The sequence below is a fragment of the Caretta caretta genome, chromosome 17 (assembly GCF_965140235.1).
Source record: "Caretta caretta isolate rCarCar2 chromosome 17, rCarCar1.hap1, whole genome shotgun sequence".
NCBI lineage: Eukaryota > Metazoa > Chordata > Testudines > Cheloniidae > Caretta > Caretta caretta.
Genome location: NC_134222.1, coordinates 4665698 through 4689478, shown reverse-complemented (window position 1 = coordinate 4689478; position 23781 = coordinate 4665698). Strand labels below are relative to the sequence as shown.

General features: G+C 48.3%; 1 protein-coding gene across 7 annotated transcripts in view; it reads right to left on the bottom strand.

Annotated features, from left to right (window-relative positions):
• The window catches only part of RPH3AL (rabphilin 3A like (without C2 domains)), a 165756-nt gene that overhangs the window by 116693 nt on the left and 25282 nt on the right, over positions 1-23781 (bottom strand). For all 7 annotated transcript variants that reach the window (XR_012665301.1, XR_012665300.1, XM_075120662.1 and 4 more), the window contains 2 exons: positions 22542-22671; positions 16111-16197 (listed from right to left, as the gene is read on the bottom strand). Coding sequence is in view for 5 of the 7 variants with exons in the window: in XM_075120662.1 (XP_074976763.1) it covers positions 16111-16197; positions 22542-22671 (217 nt within the window). In the remaining 2 variants the exon portion in view is untranslated. The remainder of the gene's footprint in view (positions 1-16110; positions 16198-22541; positions 22672-23781) is intronic.

Genomic DNA, 23781 nt, shown 5'->3' with positions numbered 1-23781 from the left:
CATGCAGGGAAGAATCAGCATCATCCCTGTTTCACAGATGGGGAAACTGAGGCACAGAGAAGTGAAGTGATTTACCCACGGTCTGATGGTAGATTAGAGGCCAAGTGGGGAACAAATCTCAAGTTTATCGATTCTCAATCCAGTGTCCTCTGCGCTGATCCATGCTGCTGTACCAGGTCAGCCCCGGCGTAGCGCTGATTATTTTTAGTAAGCCAGCTGCACAGGCCTCTAACATGCTTGAATGTGAAAAGATTTGAGGGCTGAAAATGAACCACGAGAGCAAACAGCCACCAGTGACTGGACCAGAAACCCCCTTCTGAAGCGTGACTGACCCTGGGTTGAGTCGTGAGCTGAGCCACTGTGCACCTCCATAAGAAGAGGTGGATTCTGAGAGGGCAGGGGCTAAAGAACTGTGGTTCCCAATTCCTTCCCCAGCATAGCGACAAAAACAATAGCAATTAAGCAGAGTTATGCTCCAGACAGCCAAATCTCTGACACCTGCCCCCCACTTGCTAGCTAATAAAGAACATGTTTGTCATTTCACATTGCTCCTACAACATTGTCTCTGCTGATAAATATAAGAGGGAGTGGAGACTTTTCGAGGGAGCTAGCATCTGGGCTGCCAGCATTGAGAGCACGCTCTCCCACTGACATAGCGCTGTGCACACCGGGGGTTAGGCTGATAGAATTATGTCGCTCAAGGGTATGGATTTTTCACACCCCTAAGGGACACAGTTATAGCGATGCAAATCTGTGGTGTAGACCTGGCCTCAGACATGGGCCTAAAGTCAGAGTGGATACAGTTTCACGCAGCGGAAGCTGAGTCTGCGGAAAGCCTCCCCAGCTGGATGCAAAAGGGCAGCGCTGCCTCTGAGGTCCAGCCTACGAAGAATGTGCCCCTCACCTGTATTAGGGGCTATGACTTAACATAAAGCAACAGCCCACACTCTCTTTCCATGGTGCCTCTACACTACAACTGCAGGCATACCCACAGCTAGCTAGCTTTAATCTAGCTAGCAAGACCACCAGGAGCCGCAAAGCCGTGGCAGCAGGGGATTCAGGGACCCTGGATAACTATTCTGGTGGCTAGCCCACACTCCAGTCCGTGCTGAAGAGGTCACTGATATTGTTATCAAAGCTAGCTCAATTATGTCTACACATACTGCGATCCCACCTCTGACTGCAGTGTGGGCATAGCCTAAACTCTCATGATTTTATCGCAAGTTTCATCTGATGTTTAAGTTAAAGCCCCAGCTCCTGGAGTCAGGTGATTATGCAACAATCCCAGCTTTTTTTTTACAGCTATGAGAACTAGAAACTTCTTTTAAAAAAAGAAAGTATGAAAATGGAACCTGCGCTCACTCTAGGGTGTCTCCTACAGGCTCAGAGATCAAATATACAGAGTCCCAATTTTCTTTTAAATAAAAAACCTGATGGTTCCTAAGCCAATCTCATGATTTTCGAACAGCTGGGATTGATGATACAGAGTGTTTCCATGTATCTGTTGTGGGAGACAGAAGTACTCCACTTTTCTCTTTATCCATTCAGCTCTGAATATGCCAGGTCTCTGTAAAATACCCAACAGCAAGGGGAGCCAATACCTTCAAGCAACGTACAGTCCCAAGTGCACCCCCACTGAAGTACACACTGAAAGGATCTTGGTAAGTAAAGGTGGATCTACGCATAGGTTTTTGTCCTGTTATAACTAGACTGGTTTAGAAACTGATACAGCTGAATAGGTACAACACGCCATGGATTACACACACACACACACACACACAAACCTAGTTACAGCAGTACAAAAACCTGTGTTTAGACCAATCCCAACACAGAATGAAAACAAGAGAGTTTATCCACTATTAATTCCATACAGTCAGCTGTGTTACTGGCAGGCACAATGTCTGAAATAGTCTATGCTTTATATTCTTTTCGAGCCAGGACACATGACGTTTAGCTCTAGTGGCCATGAATCAAAATCATGGACACAGCAAACAGGCCAGCAGTGCAATCGATGAAGATGAAAGAGAATGACTCTTGATTAACTTTAAATAAAATACACCTGCAGTGATGCTTCAAAAATAAAAGACAGCATATAATCCTTCAGTTTGGGTCGTTTAATACTGAGCTTTACGCTTTCCAAGGAAAGCAGTGTTTACTCTCGCTGGTTACACAAACATTCGGAGGGAACTCCTAGCCCCACTGACGTCAATCAGAGTTTCAGTGGGATCTGGATTTCACCATAGGACTGCTTATCAGGAGAGATAGATAGCGAAACTGTTCAATATATAATAGCACTGAGCTCGTACATTGCTATTTTTATCCACAGCTCTCAAAGCGCTTAAAAAGGAGGGTAAATCTCATCACCATTGTAAAGCTAAGGAAACAGAGGCACAGAGATGGGATGGGACTTCCCAAGATCACCCAGCCAGCAGGAAGAGAACCCAGGCTGCCTGCCTCCCATTGTCCAGGTCACTATCCTGTGGGCTGCTCTACCTCCCTGCCCCTGAACTCTCAGGCTTTGCTTGTGGGCCACAATATCGTAAGAGAAACGGCTTTGTGTTTCTGTGGGCAGACGCACGAAGGATGAAGCTGATGTTGAACAATGACACCGGCCCTATTTGGGCTCAGGTAGACCTGCCTCGGGGGAGATTTTGTTCACCCTAACCAAATTAAAATACTGGACAGCAGATTCAGCTGTTCATTATGGAAAACAATTTAAACAGCCATGTCTGCAACGAGCCCAGAACATTCACTGTGATTTTATAGCTCTGCTGCTATTCCCATTGCAGTTGCATCGAGTACTTGTTCACGTTACAGGAGGAGAGTTGCAACCAGGTACTTGGAGACAAATGTCTATTTTATCCAAGTCAATTTAGCCTCAGCTGGGAAACTTGGAAGCGACTCGAGGTGGAGAAGCGATCCCAACCCAGCCAATTCAAGGAGGCTGGGGTGCTACACCTGGACCTGCAAAGGGCTTCCAGAGAGCAAGAGGAGGAGAAGAGTGTGATTGGGTCAGGCTGTGCCTGCAGAAGGGAAGCCATGTGGTATGCTTAAGGTGTGCCCAGCCTGGGCACATTACACAGAACTGTCCAGAGATGGAGTGTGATTGCCTAGACTGCTGTGACAGCAGGACCACGTGGTGGGGATCCACTCAAAGCTGGGGGCAACGACTCTCCACCTTGGTATCCCAAGGCCAGCACCACCCCCTTCCTCTTCTGGAACAGAACAACTGGCACTAGATTCCTATGGGGTGGGGAAGGGACAAGGAGGAATCCTTGGCTCCTGGTCTCAGCAGCTGCTCCAACCAAGGAGCACAGAGTTGCTGGGGCAGCCAAGCTGCAACCCACTGATGCAGCCTTCCAGAGGCCACCTACCCACCAGTGCCAGTGCAGGGGTTTGTTAGGAGGTGAAGAGAAAGAGCCAGGTTTCTAGACAGGCCATCTCTTGTTAGAGTGCACTGCCTGGTAGAACACAATTACTCTGGGGACAGAGAGGAGGGACCAAGCTGCACTAGAAGAGGGTGTATCTGTACCTAATGCACACATTCTTCTGCTTTAAGGACGGCAGCAACACCTGCGTTCTAGTCCCAGCTCTTATGCAGATTCCTTTACTGGCCTTGAGCATCTCTGGACCTCCTGGCCTCAATTTCCCTATGCGTAAAACAAAGATGGCAGTGGTTTCTTAATTAGCATCTGTGGTACTCTTGGAAGATGCAAAGCCTTATGTAAATGCAAGCTCTTGTATTACACTGCACTGGGATAACATTTATTATTGATGCCCATGTGTGGGATGTGCCTGAACACTCATTTCAATCCAACCCTACGGCCCGGCACAAGGAGGATAAGCTACACAAGCGAGCGCTCTTTAGTTTCATTGTTTGCCTTCATCTGCTCTTCCGTAACGTGGAGATTTCCAATTCCATTATTTACACCCAGCTGTCTTTACTCCTACCTTTAGGCATCGGAGGACAAGCAAATTGAAGGGCAGCAAAACTGCCATTCTGCCATCACTTACTGAATAGCAAAATCAACCGCATCTCTGACCCAAGCATTTGCTACAATACAGTGGCTGCTGGGCTTCAATTATTCTGCATTGCACCCTCAATCAGGCCTCCATTATGTCATGGGTCTGTGATGGAGAATGTTATTTTAATTCTATACATTCACTCTCAGCCCCCAAAATAGTATCTCTGTATTTCAAAGGAGTTCACCAATAGCAAACAGGTGCGTGGCCCTTGGATTGGATCCAGAGTAACCCAAAATAAATGATCCTCTGTCAGCGGGGTATTTTGCCAAAAACCACCCCAGGAAAGGAAACCCTTAGCTATGGCCATTTATAATGAGCCTGGGAGGAGATGAAATATGTTCTTCCAAAGCAGCAATCTTCCGCCTATTTGTGGTTTTACTGTGATAAACCAAGAGATGCAGCCAGCCTTGAAAACGTCATTTAGCAAAGAGAGGTAAAAAAACAGAGGGGGTTGATGAAGCCAGGATGGAGCTTTTGTTAGGTTCCTGATGGCGTTTCATTCTCCTTGAGATTGAATGGCTGGGCTTTTTTTTTTTTAAAGATTTCCCCCTTTGCCCCCACTTAAGTTGTTTTCGTTATCACTGTGAATATGGCTGTGTCAATTCAGATGTAAATGTGCATGAACGCTTCCAAGAGGATTTTAATTATGATGATAGCATCACTAATTATTGATATATAAATATAGAGAGATATAAAGTAAGTGGTAATTCAGGAAGGCGCTTGGTAGAACCTGGCAGGATCAGTCAAAGCCAGCCAAAGTACAGCGCTAATGGACCACGCAGGACTCAGAAAAATAACAGGAAGGAAGGCCGTTTGCCCACCAGGACAGGCATGGAAAAGCACTGTGGTGAGTTGGGGCAGCCTCTCCCCCACACATTAAGATGGGTATTTCATGCCAGTTGATAGACAGCCCCTGGCCCTGCCCTGGGTGGGAAATCGTGAGACCCACAGAACTGTGGGTACAAGGAATCACAAGGTGAAGATTCTCATTCTCACACCAAACTGTCTTTCAGCAATGGAGGACGGCCTGCAGGCAACTCGAGTTGTCACAGCACAGGCTTCTGGGAACCACACCTGCTGCCACAAATGCCCTGATTAGAGCCCTCAAGACCTGGGCCTTATTCCACTGATAGCTGTCACAACAAGTTCCACTTGTGCCTCTGCCAGTGAACCAACTGTGCCGGCTGTGTGAGAGCGGCTTACTGCTTTACCAACCTCAGCCAGGTTAGCAATTGGCCTTGTTACAATCTCCTTGCCGACAACAGTCTGGATGGAAGAGGGAGAGCTGCCCTATCAAGCCAGGCGATGGAGATAGCTAGATTACATGCTTGTTTACGGAGAGAAATTTGCTAGACTGGATCAGTCCATGGGCCTGTCCTATCCAGTCTCCTGTCTGGGGTCTCCTCAGAAGCAGGTTAGATGTAACTCCAGCTAATGCTCCTTGCCAGTTCTGTGATGCTGCACATGGTGCAGGGGTGAAGGGTAAGACTTGCTTTCAGATCCCCACAGTGATGAGCTCGGCCTCTGGAACATGAGATTGGACTGCATTTATCTGAGCCCGCATTGCTACAGATGGCACTGTGGGCTGTACACATCATCCAGGTCCCATTTAAAATCCATCTGTAGCCTTGGATGCATCTGTTAGGAAAACTTGCCCAGAAAGAACAGTGCCTTTATCACAAGTGCTAAGCTACAGTAAACAACACCGGGGAGAGGGGCAGTGGCACAGCTGGGGCTGCTTGTGTGTCACTGAGAGAACAGTCGTAGCCTAATGCAGATCAGATCAACTGCATTTCACGGCAAGAGACTCAAACCCTCTCCTTCCATGGCAGGATGGGAATGCAGATTGCACAGCTGATCTTTGATCAGGAACTGTATCCAGGCTCCATCCAGTTTACCTGCCCGTGTTATTGTTCAGCAGCACTTTCGCTCATGGGTGGGTGCGTGCATGCGTGTTATTTCTGCACACAACACTTAGTAAAATAAGCGCTGCTGAACATGGTGTTTTGCTTCTGGATGGCTGGGGCACCAGCCGCAGGCAGAATCCATTAATCACTGCAGCTCTCCAGAAATAAGACACTGTGTCAGAGGAACTTGTTCCTTATTGCTATTCAAAGCAGCCTGCTCAGCAGATGCTTCAAGGAAACAGAGCAATGAGGACTCTGAATGACTGTGTCTGAGATTTCCAAAGGGGCCTAGGGGAGTTGGGCACTTAACTCCCATTCAAAGTCAATGTAAATACCAGTCTCTGTTATTTGGGCCTTGTTTTCGGCCCAGGCCCATTGGGGAGCTAACTGCAGTCGTGGCCGGGCAGATACCATCTCTCCTGCACTGTGAATGGCTCCAGCGTGCGAAGGAAAGGAGGGAGACAGTGAGACAGAACAGGTGCCATTGCAGAACTACACGGCCTCCTCAGTGCAGCAGGAGGATGCTCTCTAGGCCAAATCATCAGAGTCAGAGACCGAATTAACCTGTTTTGCTTCTCCATTCCAGCAGCCAGCCAGAGCAGGCTCGTTCTGATAGAAAAGGGACGTTTTCCAGGCAGCCAGGGGAGCCTCAGGCTTCTAAGTACAGGAGATCTGACTTGAGGTAAACTCTCCTCTGAGTGTGATTCCAGTAATGCCCAGGACAAAGTGACGTGACCCAGCAAGTCAGTGGCAGGGCGAGGAACAGAACCAGGGGCACCGACTCCCAGTCTGCTGCTGTCCCTCCCAGATGTCCCGACTGACAAAGTGTCCCCCTCCTCCCCAGCCTCCACGCCCTTCTGCAAGGGCATTCCCAGTGGCTCACCATATCACCAGGCTGCTAATTCAAGGGCAGGTATCCAGTACTAGCATGCAGTGAGGCAAACCATCATGGGTGCTCACAAGCCCCGGTACTACTTCTCGCGAGTCTGAGGCAGACTCAAAGTGCAGAGCTGCACAGTCATGCTCCTGCCCTGAGCAAGCGGTGCTGTGCCACTGCCGAAATACCATGCCCACCACTGGGCCACAAGAGCCATTCTCCTGTGTGTTACTACGGCATGTCTGGGACCAGGTGATGCTTTACGGGAAACCATGTGTCTGCGTTATGCCACACACGTAGTGAGGACACGCACCCAAGGCGGCACTGCTGGCTTTCTGGATGGATAATTTGGACACTTCCGTGTATTACCTTGGAAGCAATCAGCAGCAGAGAGCAAAGCTTCCATTCCCATTAGCTTCTCAATGCCTGCTGCTCAGTTACAGCAAAAAGCCTTCTGTGGAACCCACCTCTGTGCACGGCAAGCATCCATTTGGAATTCAGTTTTGGACCCACTGCTAATTCCATAGCTCTGGCCTTCAACCAGCATGGGTGCATGAAAGGCCATGTTAATGCTCTTATTCCAGAGCCACTGTTCAAAGGCAGATCAAACGTGAGGCTGAATGTGCAGCCCCCCGGCTCTCCTTCATCCACTGAATCTTAAGGGAGGATTTACAGACCTGCCTTGGTGAACCGTGACACAGGCAATGGGTGTGAAAGCACTGATGTTGTACATATAGGAAGCAATGCACAGCTATGCCACATGCGTTAAATTAACACACCACCACACCCCCAAAACAAGCACTCAGCTGACATGACAGCACCACATGCTGCTAATAAACAAAACTAAGCTTCATGTCCTTACTGGGCCAGTGACTTTTGTTTAAAAGCAACCCGTTTCCAAGCACACGTCAAACAATCTGTAGGATTCACAATGGGCTAAGCAGGGAGGGAGGTGTGAAGATGTGCTGTGTTGAGCACTAGTCATTAGGAAAAGGAAGCAGCTTTAGAATGACCTGGAAGCAAAAACCTCCCTTTGTCCCCTGAGCCCTCCAATCTCTCGCTGTTCAATTATTAGGCAGATGGCTAAGAACACTGTGTCATCACTTGCCCAGCAGCACGCTCCTGTCCCAGCCTTGCTACCGATCCCTTCGGAAGGAATATTCCCCTAGAACAGATTGGCACAGACATGGTGTGTGAGTTTGTGTGTGCGCGCCCTTTCCGCTGCAGAATGGGGCGCGGGTCATCAACCGAGCATAGCCCACCTAATCGATTTCCTGCCATTGCAGGGGCATCCGTGCCATCTCAGTCTCTCTCGTTCTCTGCCGGTGGCACACACAACAGTTTAGTCTCCTGAGGACATAAGTCTGTAAAATGGGGTGACAGAACTTGCCCACTTTGCCAGGCGGTGGGGGGTTCAGAGTGGACACTGACCAATGCTGGGAAAGAGCTTGGCTGAAGAGACTGGCATAAAAGTACAGAGGCTCATTGTTTTCTCAAGGAAGCATTTTCCTTGAGGGCTGTGCTGCAGTTCATTCTGTACATCTCATGCTCCAAGACGTTTCACAAGGGATTTAAAACAAGGACATTTTCAGTCACCACAGGCTGATAGACACCGTCCTCCCAAGCATAGCGGCAGAGAGGCACATGCTATTGCACCTCCCAATCCCACCTACACAAATAACCCATTGCTCAGAGAACAGAACTCCAGGTAAACGGTGTGCGTCTCTCAAGCTGCAAAACACACAAAAACGCCTTGAGAACAGAACACTGCTAAGCAAGAAATGACTGAAAGTCCCCTCCTCTGCACAGATACACACAGCAATCATCGTGCATTTCAAAAGGGAACAATGGTAAAATAATTCATTTTCTCTGTAACCCACCACTCCAGCCTAATGCACTAGCGGGGTTTTAAATGGTAAGGCAGTGGAGGGAGAAAAGCAGGAAGGGGAACATTTGGGATGCCTGGAGTTATGGTTTTATCCTGCTGTCACTTAGAACACAGGACTGGGCAAGAGGGGGCAGAGTGCTTTATACAAGATCAAGGTGATTTACGCAGCTTCTGGGTCAGACCGAAATAAAAAGGCTATGTGGTTGCTCCCAAACTCAGCCCCAAGTCAGGAAAGCACGCCCACTTTGGGGAAGTAATTAAACTGGGATTTCCGGGCATGCTGCAAGTTAAGCACGTGATTCAAAACGGCCCTGGTTTGAACCACAGGCTTTGCTTGTGCCAGCATTTTCCCACCTCTGTACTAGCATCAAAGTAGCTCCACCAGTGGAAGAGCTAGCGTCGAGAGGGCGTCGCTGTTTTTACCACCAGAACATTTCACTGAATGGGGAAGGCAACCTAGTGAGAGACAATGTGGAAAAAGAAAAGGAGTACTTGTGGCACCTTAGAGACTAACCAATTTATTTGAGCATGAGCTTTCGTGAGCTACAGCTCACTTCATCAGATGTTTACCGTGGAAACTGCAGCAGACTTTATATACACACAGAGAATATGAAACAATACCTCCTCCCACCCCACTGTCCTGCTGGTAATAGCTTATCTAAATATCCTTGCAACAAAGCCCGTTGCCAATTGTGCCCACATATCTATTCAGGGGACACCATCACAGGGCCTAATAACATCAGCCACACTATCAGAGGCTCGTTCACCTGCACATCCACCAATGTGATATATGCCATCATGTGCCAGCAATGCCCCTCTGCCATGTACATTGGTCAAACTGGACAGTCTCTACGTAAAAGAATAAATGGACACAAATCAGATGTCAAGAATTATAACATTCATAAACCAGTCGGAGAACACTTCAATCTCTCTGGTCACGCAATCACAGACATGAAGGTCGCTATCTTAAAACAAAAAAACTTCAAATCCAGACTCCAGCGAGAAACTGCTGAATTGGAATTCATTTGCAAATTGGATACTATTAATTTAGGCTTAAATAGAGACTGGGAGTGGCTAAGTCATTATGCAAGGTAGCCTGTTTCCTCTTGTTTTTTCCTACCCCCCCTCCCCCAGATGTTCTGGTTTAACTTGGATTTAAACTTGGAGAGTGGTCAGTTTAGATGAGCTATTACCAGCAGGAGAGTGAGTTTGTGTGTGTATGGGGGTGGGGGGGATGTGAGAAAACCTGGATCTATGCAGGAAATAGCCCGACTTGACTATGTAAAGAGTTGTCACTTTGGATGGGCTAGCACCAGCAGGAGAGTGAATTTGTGTGGGGGGGTGGAGGGTGAGAAAACCTGGATTTGTGCTGGAAATGGCCCACCTGCTGATCACTTTAGATAAGCTATTACCAGCAGGACAGTGGGGTGGGAGGAGGTATTGTTTCATATTCTCTGTGTGTATATAAAGTCTGCTGCAGTTTCCACGGTAAACATCTGATGAAGTGAGCTGTAGCTCATGAAAGCTCATGCTCAAATAAATTGGTTAGTCTCTAAGGTGCCACAAGTACTCCTTTTCTTTTTGCGAATACAGACTAACACGGCTGTTCCTCTGAAACCTGTCAATGTGGAAAAAGCTGAAGTACTCAATACTTTTTTTGCCTCTGTCTTCACAGACAAGGTCAGCTCCCAGACTGCTGCACTGGGCAGCACAGTATGGGGAGGAGGTGACAGTCCTCAATAGTGAAAGAACAGCTTAAGGACTATTTAGAAAAGCTGGACATGCACAAGTTCATGGGGCCGGATCTAATGCATCCAAGGGTGTTGAGGGAGTTGGCTGATGTGACTGCAGAGCCATTGGCCATTATCTTTGAAAACTCGAGGCAATCAGGGGAAGTCCCAGAAGATTGGAAAAGGCAAATATAGTGCCCATCTTTAAAAAAGGGAAGAAGGAGAATCCGGGGAACTATAGCCTCACCTCAGTCCCTGGAAAAATCACGGAGCAGGTCCTCAAGGAATGCATTTTGAAGCACTTGGAGGAGAAGAAGGTGATCAGGAAGAGTCAGCATGGATTCACCAAGGGCAAGTCATGCATGACCACCCTGATTGCCTTCTATGATGAGATAACTGGCTCTGTGGATATGGGGAAAGCGGTGGATGTGATATATCTTGACTTTAGCAAAGCTTTCGATATGGTCTCCCATAGTATTCTTGCCAGCAAGTTTAAAAAGTATGGATTGGATGAATGGACTATAAAGACAGACAGAAAGCTGGCTAGATCGTCGGGCTCAACGGGTAGTGATCGACGGCTCGATGTGTCTAGCTGGCAGCCGGTATCAAGCGGAGTGCCCGAGGGGTCTGTCGTGGGGCCAGTTTTGTTCAACACTTCATTAATGATCTGGATGATGGGATGGATTGCACCCTCAGCAAGTTTGCAGATGACACTTAGCTGGGGCGGGTGGGGGGGGGAGATATGCTGGAGAGTAGGGATAGGGTCCAGAGTGACTGACACAAATTGGAGGATTGGGCTAAAAGAAATCTGATGAGGTTCTACAAGGACAAGTGCAAAGTCCTGCACTTAGGATGGAAAAATCCCATGCACTGCTACAGGCTGGGGACCGACTGGCTAAGCGGCAGTTCTGCAGAAAAGGACCTGGGGATTACAGTGGATGAGAAGCTGGATATGAGTCAACAGCGTGCCCTTGTTGCCAAGAAGGCTAATGGCACATTGGGCTGCATTACTAGGAGCACTGCCAGCAAATCAAGGGAAGTGATTATTCCCCTCTATTCGGCACTGGTGAGGCCACATCTGAAGTACTGCATCCGGTTTTGGGGCCCCCACTACAAAAAGGATGTGGACAAATTGGGGAGAGTCCAGCAGAGGTCAACAAAAATGATTAGGGGGCTAGGGCACATGACTTATAAGGAGAGGCTGAGGGAACTGGGGTTATCTAGTCTGCAGAAGAGAAGAGTGAGGGGGGATTTGATAGCAGCCTTCAACTACCTGAAGGGGGGTTCCAAAGAGGACGGAGCTAGGCTGTTCTCAGTGGTGGCAGATGACAGGACAAGGAGCAATGGTCTCAAGTTGTAGTGGGGGAGGTGTAGGTTGGATACTAGGAAATACTATTCACTAGGAGGGTGGTGAAGCGCTGGATGGGTTCCCTAGGGAGGTGGTAGAATCTCCATCCTTAGAGGTTTTTAAGGCCCAACTTAAAGCCCTGGCTGGGATGATTTAGTTGGGATTGGTCCTGCTTTGATAGCAGCACCAGACAACACAGTGCTAAAACACAGGCAGCCAAAGGCACCTTGTCTATGCCAAGGTTATGCTACACCTCTGGTTGAGCAATCCGTGCAGCTATTCTGGAGCTGTCCCTTCAGCATAGACGAAGACAGCACTGACTGAGTTAATGCAAACCCCGGCTTGCCATGGTCTACACATGGGGCCAGTGCTGATGCTGCTACACCAACAGCTGTCCGGGGGCTATGTGGAGTGTAGACCAGAGCTAATGCTCCCACCATGGCTAAACCGGGGCCAGCGTTCAGTAGAGGTGGTAGGGCAGGGCCCCATCAGAGCTCACCAGTACACGAGGCAAGGATACGTAGAGAATCCAGCAAAGGAGCAGGGAGTCAGCAAAACAAAACAAAAGGCAGCAAAATGAGCTCCATGGAGCCCTTTCAACAACACACACAGCTCGCTGTCCAGTATCTCTCTTGTTCCTTGTTACACTGCTCAGACAGAGTACTGCAATTCACTCAATTTGCATTCCTCCAGGGAGGCCACAGTAACACCCCTGCTGGGTAAGCACCAGTCAGGCCAGGCATCCAGATAGATAAGGTGCTGCACCAGAGCTCTGCATGCCAGTCTAAGAGCTGGCCCAGCTCTAAATCCTGGGACTGACCTTGAAGGTGCTGCCTGGAAGGGCCCCGGCTATCTCAGAGATGGGCTCTCTATAGGCTCTCCACCATGGAAGTGGAAACCAGCAGCCCCCAGTGAGGAACTCCTGGGAACTGGAAAGGAGAGAGCAGATGCCCAAGCCTGCGGAAGGGACTCAGCTGAGTTGCAGCCCTACCAGTCACTGGGCGTGTGCAAGATCTCTCCCTACGTGGCCAGTGCTGGGCTGTGGCTCTGTCTGAGGCTGGGGAGGGCATACTCAGGTGCTGTTGTGATGGACACCTGCACGACATCAACGATGACACAGGCAGCATCCTGAGCATGGAAGCACATGGCAATTAACGGAGACTCCCTCACTCTGCACGCAGAGGCTGCTGAAGGGAAAATTTTGTTTGGCAGGGAAGAGAGCCCAGGTTTATAAGATTTAGTAAATTGGCTTCTGTGCTATTTAGTCCATAAAGGTTCCCCACAGTGGATCCAAATTCCTTCCCCCTCTCACTTGTCAGCATAGCACAATGAGGTTAAGAACTCCATAAATATCATGCGCAGATAGCCAGTAATTTTCTGAGCCATGGCTCTGGCTGACACCAGAGTGTTGATGAGGTGCCGAGAGCTGGCTAGCTGGAGGCATCACATATGGAGTGTGTCTGCTGGGGGCACGTCTGCTGAATGCCACAGAGTGGTGTAATAATTGCAGGCCACCCACCCTTGGGTCTGCTAAAACAGGGATTGAATGGGGAGTGGTCTGAGCACAGGACTGGAAGCCAGGAGTTTTGATTGCAGTTCTGAGACCAACTCTCCAGGGCCTTCGGCAAGTCACCTAAGTCCCAATGCAGCAAACACTTAAGCGTGACATTAAAGTTAAACACGTGCTTAAATCCAGCTGACTCAATGAGATAAGCACATGCTTAAGTGCATTGCTGAAGCTGCCTTAAGTTCTCTGCCTGCTCCCAACTTGTCAAACAGGGATCTATAGTTCCCTCCCACACCAGGGGACTGTAGAAATTCACTGCTGTTTGCAAAAGGCTACAGTAGCTCTTAGCTCCATGATATCACAGCCTCTGAGCCACCTTCTACGACTGGCTCGAGCATGGCACATACTAGGCACAACCCCAGCACTGCCAACTGCAGGAGCCTGCTTGCCACAGCGCCACTCTCACTGCAGTACTAATAAAGCAGGGAAGAAGGACTTGTTTTCTGGGCATTAGATTTTTCTCTAATTCCTTTGCTTTTTGAGGCAGGGGAGGAATATCGCAAAATGGGTTGGTAGCCCAAGGCACGTCACCGGGGCAGAGGAATCGTATAATACAGAACACCAGCTCTTACATAGCACTTTTCATCAGTAGATCTCAAAGCGCTTTTACAAAGGTCAGTATCATCGTCGCCATTTTACAGACAGGGAAACTGAGGCAGAGAACAGTGATGTGATTTGTCCGAGATCACTCAGCAGCATCACTGGGAATAGAACCCAGAGCTCTCGAGTCCCCCTCCAGTGCTCTTTGCTGTGTCACTATCTGTTCTGGCACTTTGCTGTCCAAGGTTGCCCAAGCCATTACTTTTCACTGGCGAGCAACACGAAAAGAAACCAAAGAGACAGAATTTGGGGGGGGGGGGGGAGGAAGGGGGGAGAGGGGAGGAGATAAGGCTATTTTACTGTTTGTCTAAGAAGAAAGGTTCCATCAGTTTTCATTAGACAGAGAAGCACTTTGGTTGGAGCTATGGTTTCAGCTACAGAGAAAGCTCTGAAGGTTATCGTCACCTGGCATGCTGGGCACATATAACACTTATTACTGGACATTTTAATGTTCTTTTCTGTCTAGTGATCATGGCTTTTATTATTTTTATATAAAGACTTTTTAAAAAGGCAGTTAAACCAAGATGGGAAAAGATAATGCACGGGAAAGAGAGAGAGTAAAGCCAGAGACTGATTTCAGTTCAGCTCCAGCACCCGGCTCTTTGTAGAGCACAAAGCATGCCTTGACTTACGTTACAAACCTGGACCTGAGTCAGGGGAACAGAAAATGTGGATGGCCCACTAGCTTGAGAATTACCTCCCTGGAGATCACTAGAGGCTCATCACCCAGCAAGGCCTTCCTTTTGTGAACCCAGAATTATCCACACAAGGCATCCACGGACACTGAGCTAGAGCTAAATGTGAGCTTGCCAATTATACCTGCACAGAAACAACTTTTCCATTTAAAATCTAGGTACACGGAGTTACGCAGCTGCCAAACGACTGCAAGAACGGTTTTCTTGGGCCAAGTTAGTTCTGCAATTTGTCACACTGGGGCATCTTCACCTATCGGACACAGTTCCATGTTTCAAGATTTCATCTACACTTTTTGGGGTTAGTTTTTGCAGTTTAAGAGGCCCTATTCTGATCTATGCAACCAAAGCAACCTCTGGAAGAGCTATCTGTAGAGACTTTGCACCCCAAATGCCTCACTCGGAGCCAAACAGATTCTAGAGATGGCTGAGGCAAAGATCCCCCAAGAACTAGATGCAGTTTGATGCTTCTGAAACTGCCATACAACTAAGGGGATATCTACACTGCAAACAGAGGTGTGACTGGAGCATGAATAGACACAGCTGAGCTAGCTTCAATCCAGCTAGCACAAATAACCATAGCAGCCAAGGGGCGGCAGGGTTGGCTGTACATGCCCACCTGGGACCCTGGGTATGTATTTGAGCGACTATCCTACCCTGCTGCAGCTTCACTGTTATTTACTGGAATTAGCTAGATCATAGCTTAGCTTGGGTATGTCTACACATTCTGCAATCACACCTCTGACTGCAGTGTAGACACCCCGGAGTGCTAAGCAGATGACAAGAAGGGAAGCATTGGCTGGGCTTTAGAGTTCAAATGGGATTGGGTCAGTGTGTGGGTTTCATAGGTGTAGACGCTTAGACAGAGAGTCAGATCTGAAGCCAATGGAAAGATTCCCATAAACTTCAATGGGCTCTGGGTGAGGCCCATGGTTGGGGGATGCCAGACATTAAATAATCGTGGAAGCAGTCTAGGACTCTGCAACACAAAGCCCCAAGGTGGAAATTAGAGTGCTTTTGCTCTGGAACCAGTAGGACAAATATCACTGCAGCTATGTGATAGGTTTTCTCTACCACTATGTAAGGGCCAGCACTGTGCAAAGTGGTAGTCTTGTTTACACTGCCTACGGAAAACCAGCGGAAGGGCAGGGAACAGAACCCACGTCGCCGGACTCCCAGTCCGGTGCCCTACCCACCAGACCATGCTAGGTGTCCCCTATGGCCAATGACTCACCAGAAAGGAAGCATTAAGAGATCCACCACCACTACTCCTCCCGTCTCCCTCAGAAGCTAGACCTCTTGTCTCAGTGTGCCTCTGTCAGGCTAACCTGATCATGAGCTTAGTATCACAAGTCCACCCCACACTCCCTCCCCCTCTCTCGGAGGCACAGCACATGAGGTTCTGACACCAGGCATTTATTTCTTACACAGATTTATGTTGGGGAAAGGCACCGCTCTCCCTTGTAGCTCTTTACCTCTCTTTGTTCACTGCAGATTTTGCACAGCCACAGAGGGCGTTTCTGGGTCCCAAGACTTTCAATTCCACATTTGGTGCAGACTTTCTGAAAATAAGAAGAGAGAAAGAGAAGGACACAAAACAAAGTCAATAGCTCCAACTCCTCACAATGCCACTCTGAAGGCAAGTTTCCCCCCAGAATTTAGGTTCTGCAAAAACAATTATTTTGATGCTCCTTTCATTTACACCAGCGTAACTAGTGATCCCAGGGGAGTCACTCCTGATCTACACTGGAATCAGTGAGAGGATAATCCGACCCACTGCCTCCAGTTGTGTTACTCCTGATTTAAACATTTAAACAAAACCTGAGACCCTCAGAAATATTTCCCAAGTTGGGTATTTTTTTACAATGATCCCCAAATGAAGTAATCATTTCCCTACAAACTCTAAGACCCAAACATAGCAGCACTGAAACTGACAAGAAACACAAATGAAATGATCTCATCCATTTTCACAGCAATATAAAAGTTAAACAGGGAAAAACTGTTAGAGTTTTAAAATTCTTTCAATTTGAGTAAGTCAGGTAAAAGAACCCCACCCTCCCTATGTGATTTTTTAACCTGACAGTCTCCCTTTCAAAAAGTGGCTGGGCAGTTATTGATTCTCTGCTGATTTGGAAATGGAGTAGACCATACAAACAGGTGTATTTCCTGGAGACAACACCTGAATAGCATTTTATGGAATCTGTTTCTGCACAAGGAAACTTCCATGTCTCCACTGGCATAACAAGTCATTTAGAGCTTGAATCATCTAATATACTCTAACAAAGCTGATGCATCTCAATCTTGGTCTACAGTTTGAATGAGGAATGGGACGGAGCCTTTGAGCCTCTTTGGCCATCACAGCAAAAGCCACTCACCCAAGGGCCTAGGAGAGCAAAATCTTGTTTACAGCAATGCAAATTAAAGCCCCCAGTTGGGATTTTACATATTCCTCTGCTCTGCCTCAAGCCCTGGTCTGCGGCTTGGTTTTCCTTCCCATCTGTTGTCCATATAGGCGTAAGCTCTTTGGGGCAGGCACTCTATGTGTCTGCACAGCACCTGACACAATGGGACCCTGATCTCGGCTGGGGCCTCTAAGCACCAGCTACTGTAATAGAGATAATAAACCCACTCTATTAGTTACACAAAACAACCCCAACTGGTTCTTCCTTCCCGAGTTGGGATTTCAAGGAGAATATGCAGAGCCACAGCTTTCTGCCATAGGTGCGAGCCACTGACGGGGAGAGCAGACAGCCTGGCCGGGGATGGGGAAATGGAATCTTTTACCTTGGGGTCTGTCATAAATATAAAGGGAAGGGTAAACACCTTTAAAATCCCTCCTGGCCAGAGGAAAAACCCTTTTACCTGTAAAGGGTTAAGAAGCTAGGATAACCTCGCTGGCACCTGACCAAAATGACCAATGAGGAGACAAAATACTTTCAAAGCTGGAAGGGGGGGAGAAACAAAGGTTCTCTCCATCTGTGTGATGCTTTTGCCAGGAACAGAAAAGGAATGGAGTCTTAGAACTTAGTAAGTAATCTAGCTAGATATGCGTTCGATTCTGTTTTGTTTAAATGGGTGATAAAATAGCTGTGCTGATTGGAATGTAGATTCCTGTTTTTGTGTCTTTTTGTAACTTAAGGTTTTGCCTAGAGGGACTCTCTATGTTTTGAATCTGATGACCCTGTAAGGTATTTACCATCCTGATTTTACAGAGGTGATTCTTTTACTTTTTTTCTTCAATTAAAATTCTTCTTTTAAGAACCTGATTGCTTTTTCATTGTTCTTAAGATTCAAGGGTTTGGGTCTGTGTTCACTTATGCAAATTGGTGAGGATTTTTATCAAGCCTTCCCCAGGAAAGGGGGTGTAGGTTTCGGGAGGATTTTGGGGGGAAAGACGTTTCCAAGCGGGCTCCTTCCCGGTTATATATCTGTTAGACGCTTGGTGGTGGCAGCAATAAAGTCCAAAGGCAAAAGGTAAAACAGTTTGTACCTTGGGGAAGTTTTAACCTAAGCTAGTAAAAATAAGCTTAGGGGGTTTTCATGCAGGTCCCCACATCTGTACCCTAGAGTCCAGAGTGGGGAAGGAAACTTGACAGGGTCTAAATTGGCAATGAGCCGATAACGTAACTTACCCTTATTCCAGCCACAAGTGGGGCTTGAACATGACCCTCTGTCACTGGAGCTAAGGGGCCCAACTCCACGATTGATACCAATATAATCCAAGAGGCTGACGAAGAGCCCTGCAGTGCATCAGGTGATGGAAACATTGCCGACGGTCCTATCTCACCCTTGGCCCAGGACTCCGATCTCGCTCCCAGCTAGTCTGGGACAGGGCATCTCCCGACACTTCAGGTGGATGAAAACAGCATGGCCATGTCCCCCTCTTCTCTGAGCCCCCTTCCGTTCACTATATGGCTCATAATACAGGCTGGAGGCAGCTCTGCCGGCATCGCTCCAGCAGCATCAACCAACCAGCATGCAAATGCAGCCCCTTGTGGGCAGAGTCAGCTGAGGACAAACGGGCCCGAGAGACCAAACTCCACTCCACGGTTCCAGAACAAGGTACTGGAGCCGCCCACAATGGAGGGAACAAACAACTGTGCCCTGTACGCTGTGCTCTGCATGGCCGGCCAGCCAGCCGACATGGCGGCAGCTGGGGGTGGTGGTGGGGGGAGATTAACTGGAGAAAGCACTAAACAATTCCACAGAGATACTGTTCTTTGTTTCTCCCCAATTCTCATCCCTCCCCTCTGCTGTGAAATAACTAGTAACTGGCTGTCCCCACTTGGAATGGGGCTGTCAGGACTCAATGCCTTGCCATACAAACTGACAGGGACAGTAGATTTAAGCAGCAGAGGGTGCAGTCATTACCCGTTGCCCATTTCACTGCACCCCAACCTCCTCCTCTCTCTGAAGACTGACTCAGAAACTCAGCCTTTAATTCACTGGCAAATTTAAAATGCCACATGGCATAAAGCATTCAAATGCTCCCCCTAGTGGAGATTTGCAGAACTTTTATTCAATTTTAACTCCATATTTTAACACACTGGGAGTTTGGGGTTTTTGTTTTTGTGTTTTGTTTTTCTCAGACTTGCTGGAAAACTGGAATCTTAACCCAAAAACCTCACTGTCAGGTTCTGAAGAAGCCTCAAATAAATAGGTATGTGGATTTGCAGACACTTAAAAATAAACCCTGTTATTCATTAGCTGAAATGCCAGACTCTTTCTTCTTCACCTATTACAGGTTTATATTTATGATATGTTTACGATAGTCATTATTGACACATCCTCAGTACGTGGAATATCAGACTGGGTCTCATTGCTGTTATTGCTGCATGTAGACTATGCATTTAAATGCTATGCTGATTTCACACTTGTTGTGTTGTATTTATTTCTGAAATAATAAAAACTCTTTAATATTGAAAAGAAACAAATTCTAAACCAGAAGGTAGGACCGAGAAAACCCACAGGATTCAAAGGGCTGGAAGCCTCTATATTTTGCAGCAGCAACTCACTTAAGATATATTCATTGCTCTGTTTCGTATACATTATGTTGCATTCATTACCAAAATTCCTGTTATTGGTCTACATGTGGAGGGTGTTGGGATTCCAGTGAGATGGCAGCATTAGCAAGAAATTTATGAACTTCAGAAATCCATAATCTCCTGACAAGTCACTGCTTATTGCACAAAACATGGAACAAGTGACAGAGCTCTCCTTAGGGGAGGGAGCATGAAGTTATGTTACATCTTTCTACCTGCTGAGGCTTAAGAGTCTGCAGTACATTATGCCTGGTCACTACCTATCCCCACCATGCTGCTGAAAGTGAAGTAAAAGAAACCAACCATAAGCCCTCAAACAAGTGGCATCGAGTGCTCTCAAAGCCTCAGGAGTCCTCACAGCAAGAGGTTCCTATCACCATACAGTTGCTGTGAAATTCACTAGAGTTCTTCCCTGAATTCCAGCTGACCTTTTCTGATCGGTGTCCAGTGAATTCCTGACTAAAGGGGAATTGTCTGGAAAAAACAAATAACTTTGCCCTTGGACAGGCCTACCATGCAAGGATCTCAAGGTGCTTTAGGGTTCCCAACACACCCATGTTCCCTGCAGTGAAGGTAAAGTTATTATCCCTGTTTCACAGAGGGGGTAGCTGAGGGACAGTTCATGCAACCCTCTGCCCCATCCTTAGCATGTGGGACTCACTGGAAGGTGGACCAGAAAATGCCCCAGTAAATAGATGTTTCCCTGCAGTTCTAAGCTAGCTGGTTGTGGATGTGCTGAAAGCAGCATTTTCCAGGGGAAGAGGGTGGGGAGCCCGGCATGTCCTGTTATTCTCCTCACTTGAAATGAAGGAAATAAATAGCAGTCTCCCGTCCACTGGCCCTTATCTCCCTATGAGCAACAGAGAGTTGCTGGATTTGTGCCCAAGCTACCCGAGTGACCTTTGCCCTCTGCTCCACCAAGGACAGTTGCTCAGGTGACCCAGTTTGCCCCATCTCTGTGCCCAGGATCTGTGTGACCAGGCCTTCTCAGCTCAAGGACCACCTCCACCGTGCAGGTGCCTCCTTCGTTACATCTTCTAGGGGGATTATCTCCTCCCTTCTGCCTGTGTTCCGAGTTGAGGATCTCTCTGAAATAATCTGGGCCTTGTGGTTCACATATTGGCACACACTCACCCCAGCACTGCTGCGAACAGTTGGGAAATCAATCTACATACACCTTCTGAACTCCAGTTTGATTTTATTAACTCTCTGCATCCTTCCTTGTGTCTTAGAACTTCACTGCGTTCTCACTGTGCTAAGGAGGCAGAGCAGTGGCACCTGGGTTGGGTGGGTGGACTATTGACATTCGGCCTAGATCTAACAGTGCAATACAATGGGTATGTTAAAGACGATGGCCAAAATAAGAAAAGGAGTTCTGTCCAGTTGGGCTGGTAACTAAGCAACAGCTTGCCTAGCAGGGGACTTTGTTGGGTGCACTTTTGGAGGAGAAGGCATGTGCGGGAGGGGGATTGAATCCCAAAGGATGCTTAGGAGTGGTGAGGAAACTGAGGCAGGGAAGGGCATGCGGTATAACTTGGCATAGCCTGCGTGCAGTCTAAAGAAAAGAGTAACTGTTCTGGAAGCCTTTGCAAAGCCTGTGTGTCCTGTGCTTCAATTATCACATGTTCCTGGAGAGAGGAACAGTAACCCAGGGCACCCACAAGGCTGGACCTCTGCAGCACCATCTGCTTAAGCTATTGGGATGTCTTAGGGGGTCTGCACTGGTCCTGGGGCTTCGAGCAGCTGGACTATGAGGTCCCACTTCCATGAAGGGGTAACAGAGTCTGTGCCCAGGGGTGCGCCAGTGGGACCAGAGAGACAGTGCTGGAACCTGCCCAGGCCAAAGGAAGACCGAGAGGACCGCTGGATGGGTTGCATGCTGTGGGCTCCATGTGGCCACCTCCCCTGTAGTGGTGGGACTGGGGTCCATGGGGCAGCTCCAGCTGCCACACAGGCCTCACTTTAGCCACTGCTACCTAGAGAGGATATTGCCAATATGGGTGGCTCCCTTCAGCCTGCTTACAAGGCTGAGCTGGGCCCTGAATAGACAGCTGCTCCAAGCCAGGTGCCTATGCTCATGCTTCCCTGTGCATGTCACTGAGGCAGAACTATGGAAAAGGGAGATTTCTCCCAGGGCAAGATGGGTTTCAAGTGTATGAAAAAAGCAACATCCCAGCAGAGGCTCTCAGACGATGTGGTGGTTGCCTTGGAGATCGTCATCTCCGCAGCTCTCCAGCTTAACCCCTTGGTTGCTGGAGTCCGGACAAGCAGTGGTCTCCCATCCAAGTATTGCACTGCAGCAAAAACCCTGCAAACTGAACCCCACCATCTATTTCAACAGCACGGATGTCACTGGGACAGCAACATGCTGTAAGCTTGCAGCAAAGATTTAACCGTGTACCAGCCAGGGGGATGGCTCAGGGGACTACATATTAGCCCTGAAATAGCTGTAGTTCCAAAATGGATGGATCTGAAGTAGAGAAACTGAGCACCTTGCGGTTACAGGGCGGACGTTCGGATGAGACCTCGATAATGAGACGCATGGATTTTGCTGTGAGAGTTCCCCATTGAGCATAATTGCTGCCCCCTCCCCCCACTGTTTACCTAACTGATGTCTTCCACCCCAGACGTAGCTGCAGTTCATTGGGGTTCTAGACACAGGGCTTGTAAAGCTCTTTTGGGATCTTGAGGGAAATGAGAGATATTAAGGACTGGGCAGGGACCAGATACTTTGGGTTTTTATGACAAAGCACCCCACAGTTAAACGCTATTCAGTCAGCTACCACCCTCACCCCCGCAAGATGAACCCGAGCTGGATTAGCCTCCTGGGTATTTATCGGAAAACAAGATGCCAGGAAGCTCACCTTTTTGCAATCCTGACAGAAGACTGATGTGGTCCCCAGCAGACCCAGCAGCTCACCACAGAGTAAGCACTGAGACAGCCCATTCCCCATCACGTTCTTCCTCATGTTTTCCAGCCGCTCCACCAGGCGCCTGTAGGGGAGCAGAGATTAGAGGAGATGACTCTGGAATTACTGCAGTGAGGCAGACTCTGTAGGGAGGAGCATGGGCTAGTGGTTAGATCTGGACACCTGGGTTCTGTTCCTGGCCCCCCACCCCTCTTTGTGAGGCTTTGAGCAAATCATTTAATCCTCGTGACTCGGTTTACCCACCTGCAAAATGGGAATAACAACACCCAGCTAACATAATATAATCAAACCAGGGACAGCCATGTTATATCCCTGGCTTGGCCCGTGAGTGCAGAGCAGAGAAGTTATGCTCACAGTGCATGCAGGGGATGTTTCAGCTTTCTAACGAAGGGTGGCTAATAGGGTAGCTTCATACGGGTTGTATGGCCTTCAGCTTGCAGCATGGAGCAAAGGTTCCGCGCCTTTGGGACCCAGATGGGCTTTAAATGCGTATGTCAGAAAGCAGGGCTCCTACAGGAAAACAACCCAGCCCAAAATGAAGGGCACAGAGGAAGCTGGGTAATCCCCACTGGCAACAGCTCAGGTTCTAGGACATTACCATGGGCTGCCAGTGCAGGGTGCAAGCTATGGAGACACCACCCTATGCCTGGCTGTGAGGTGGGAAGCCCAAACTCTGAGGCCACAGGACCCCAAGCGGGATGGGGAACACCAGCAAGCCTTTGCATTAATAAATAGGCTGCTTTCCATGCAAAAAGAGCAAAAGTCTGCTTGTGAGGGTTCCACAGCAGCTGGAGTGGGAATGCAGGGGCTGTCAACTTGACCACAGAACATGGATGGCGTACAGAGCTAGGATTATGGCACTAGCTCACCAGCACTGCTTCTATTTATACATGGAGCAAAACAATAATAATGCAGTTTATCAAAGGCAGAAACCAGCAGCAGCTGTGCATGTGGGTGCACTAAGGGAGAAAAGGCAAGGCCATTTTTTACCCACCTACGTTCTCATTAGGACCAGAGCCTCATAAAGCAAGCCAGGCACCGATGGGAAAGCAAGGTCTGTTTGGAAGGGGTGCACACCTTATAGTGAGGAGGTTGGGCCAGACAGCAGAGCCATAAGGAGCCATCGCTGCTGATTTTGTAACCCGTGGCCTCCACATAACAGAACTTTAAAGAG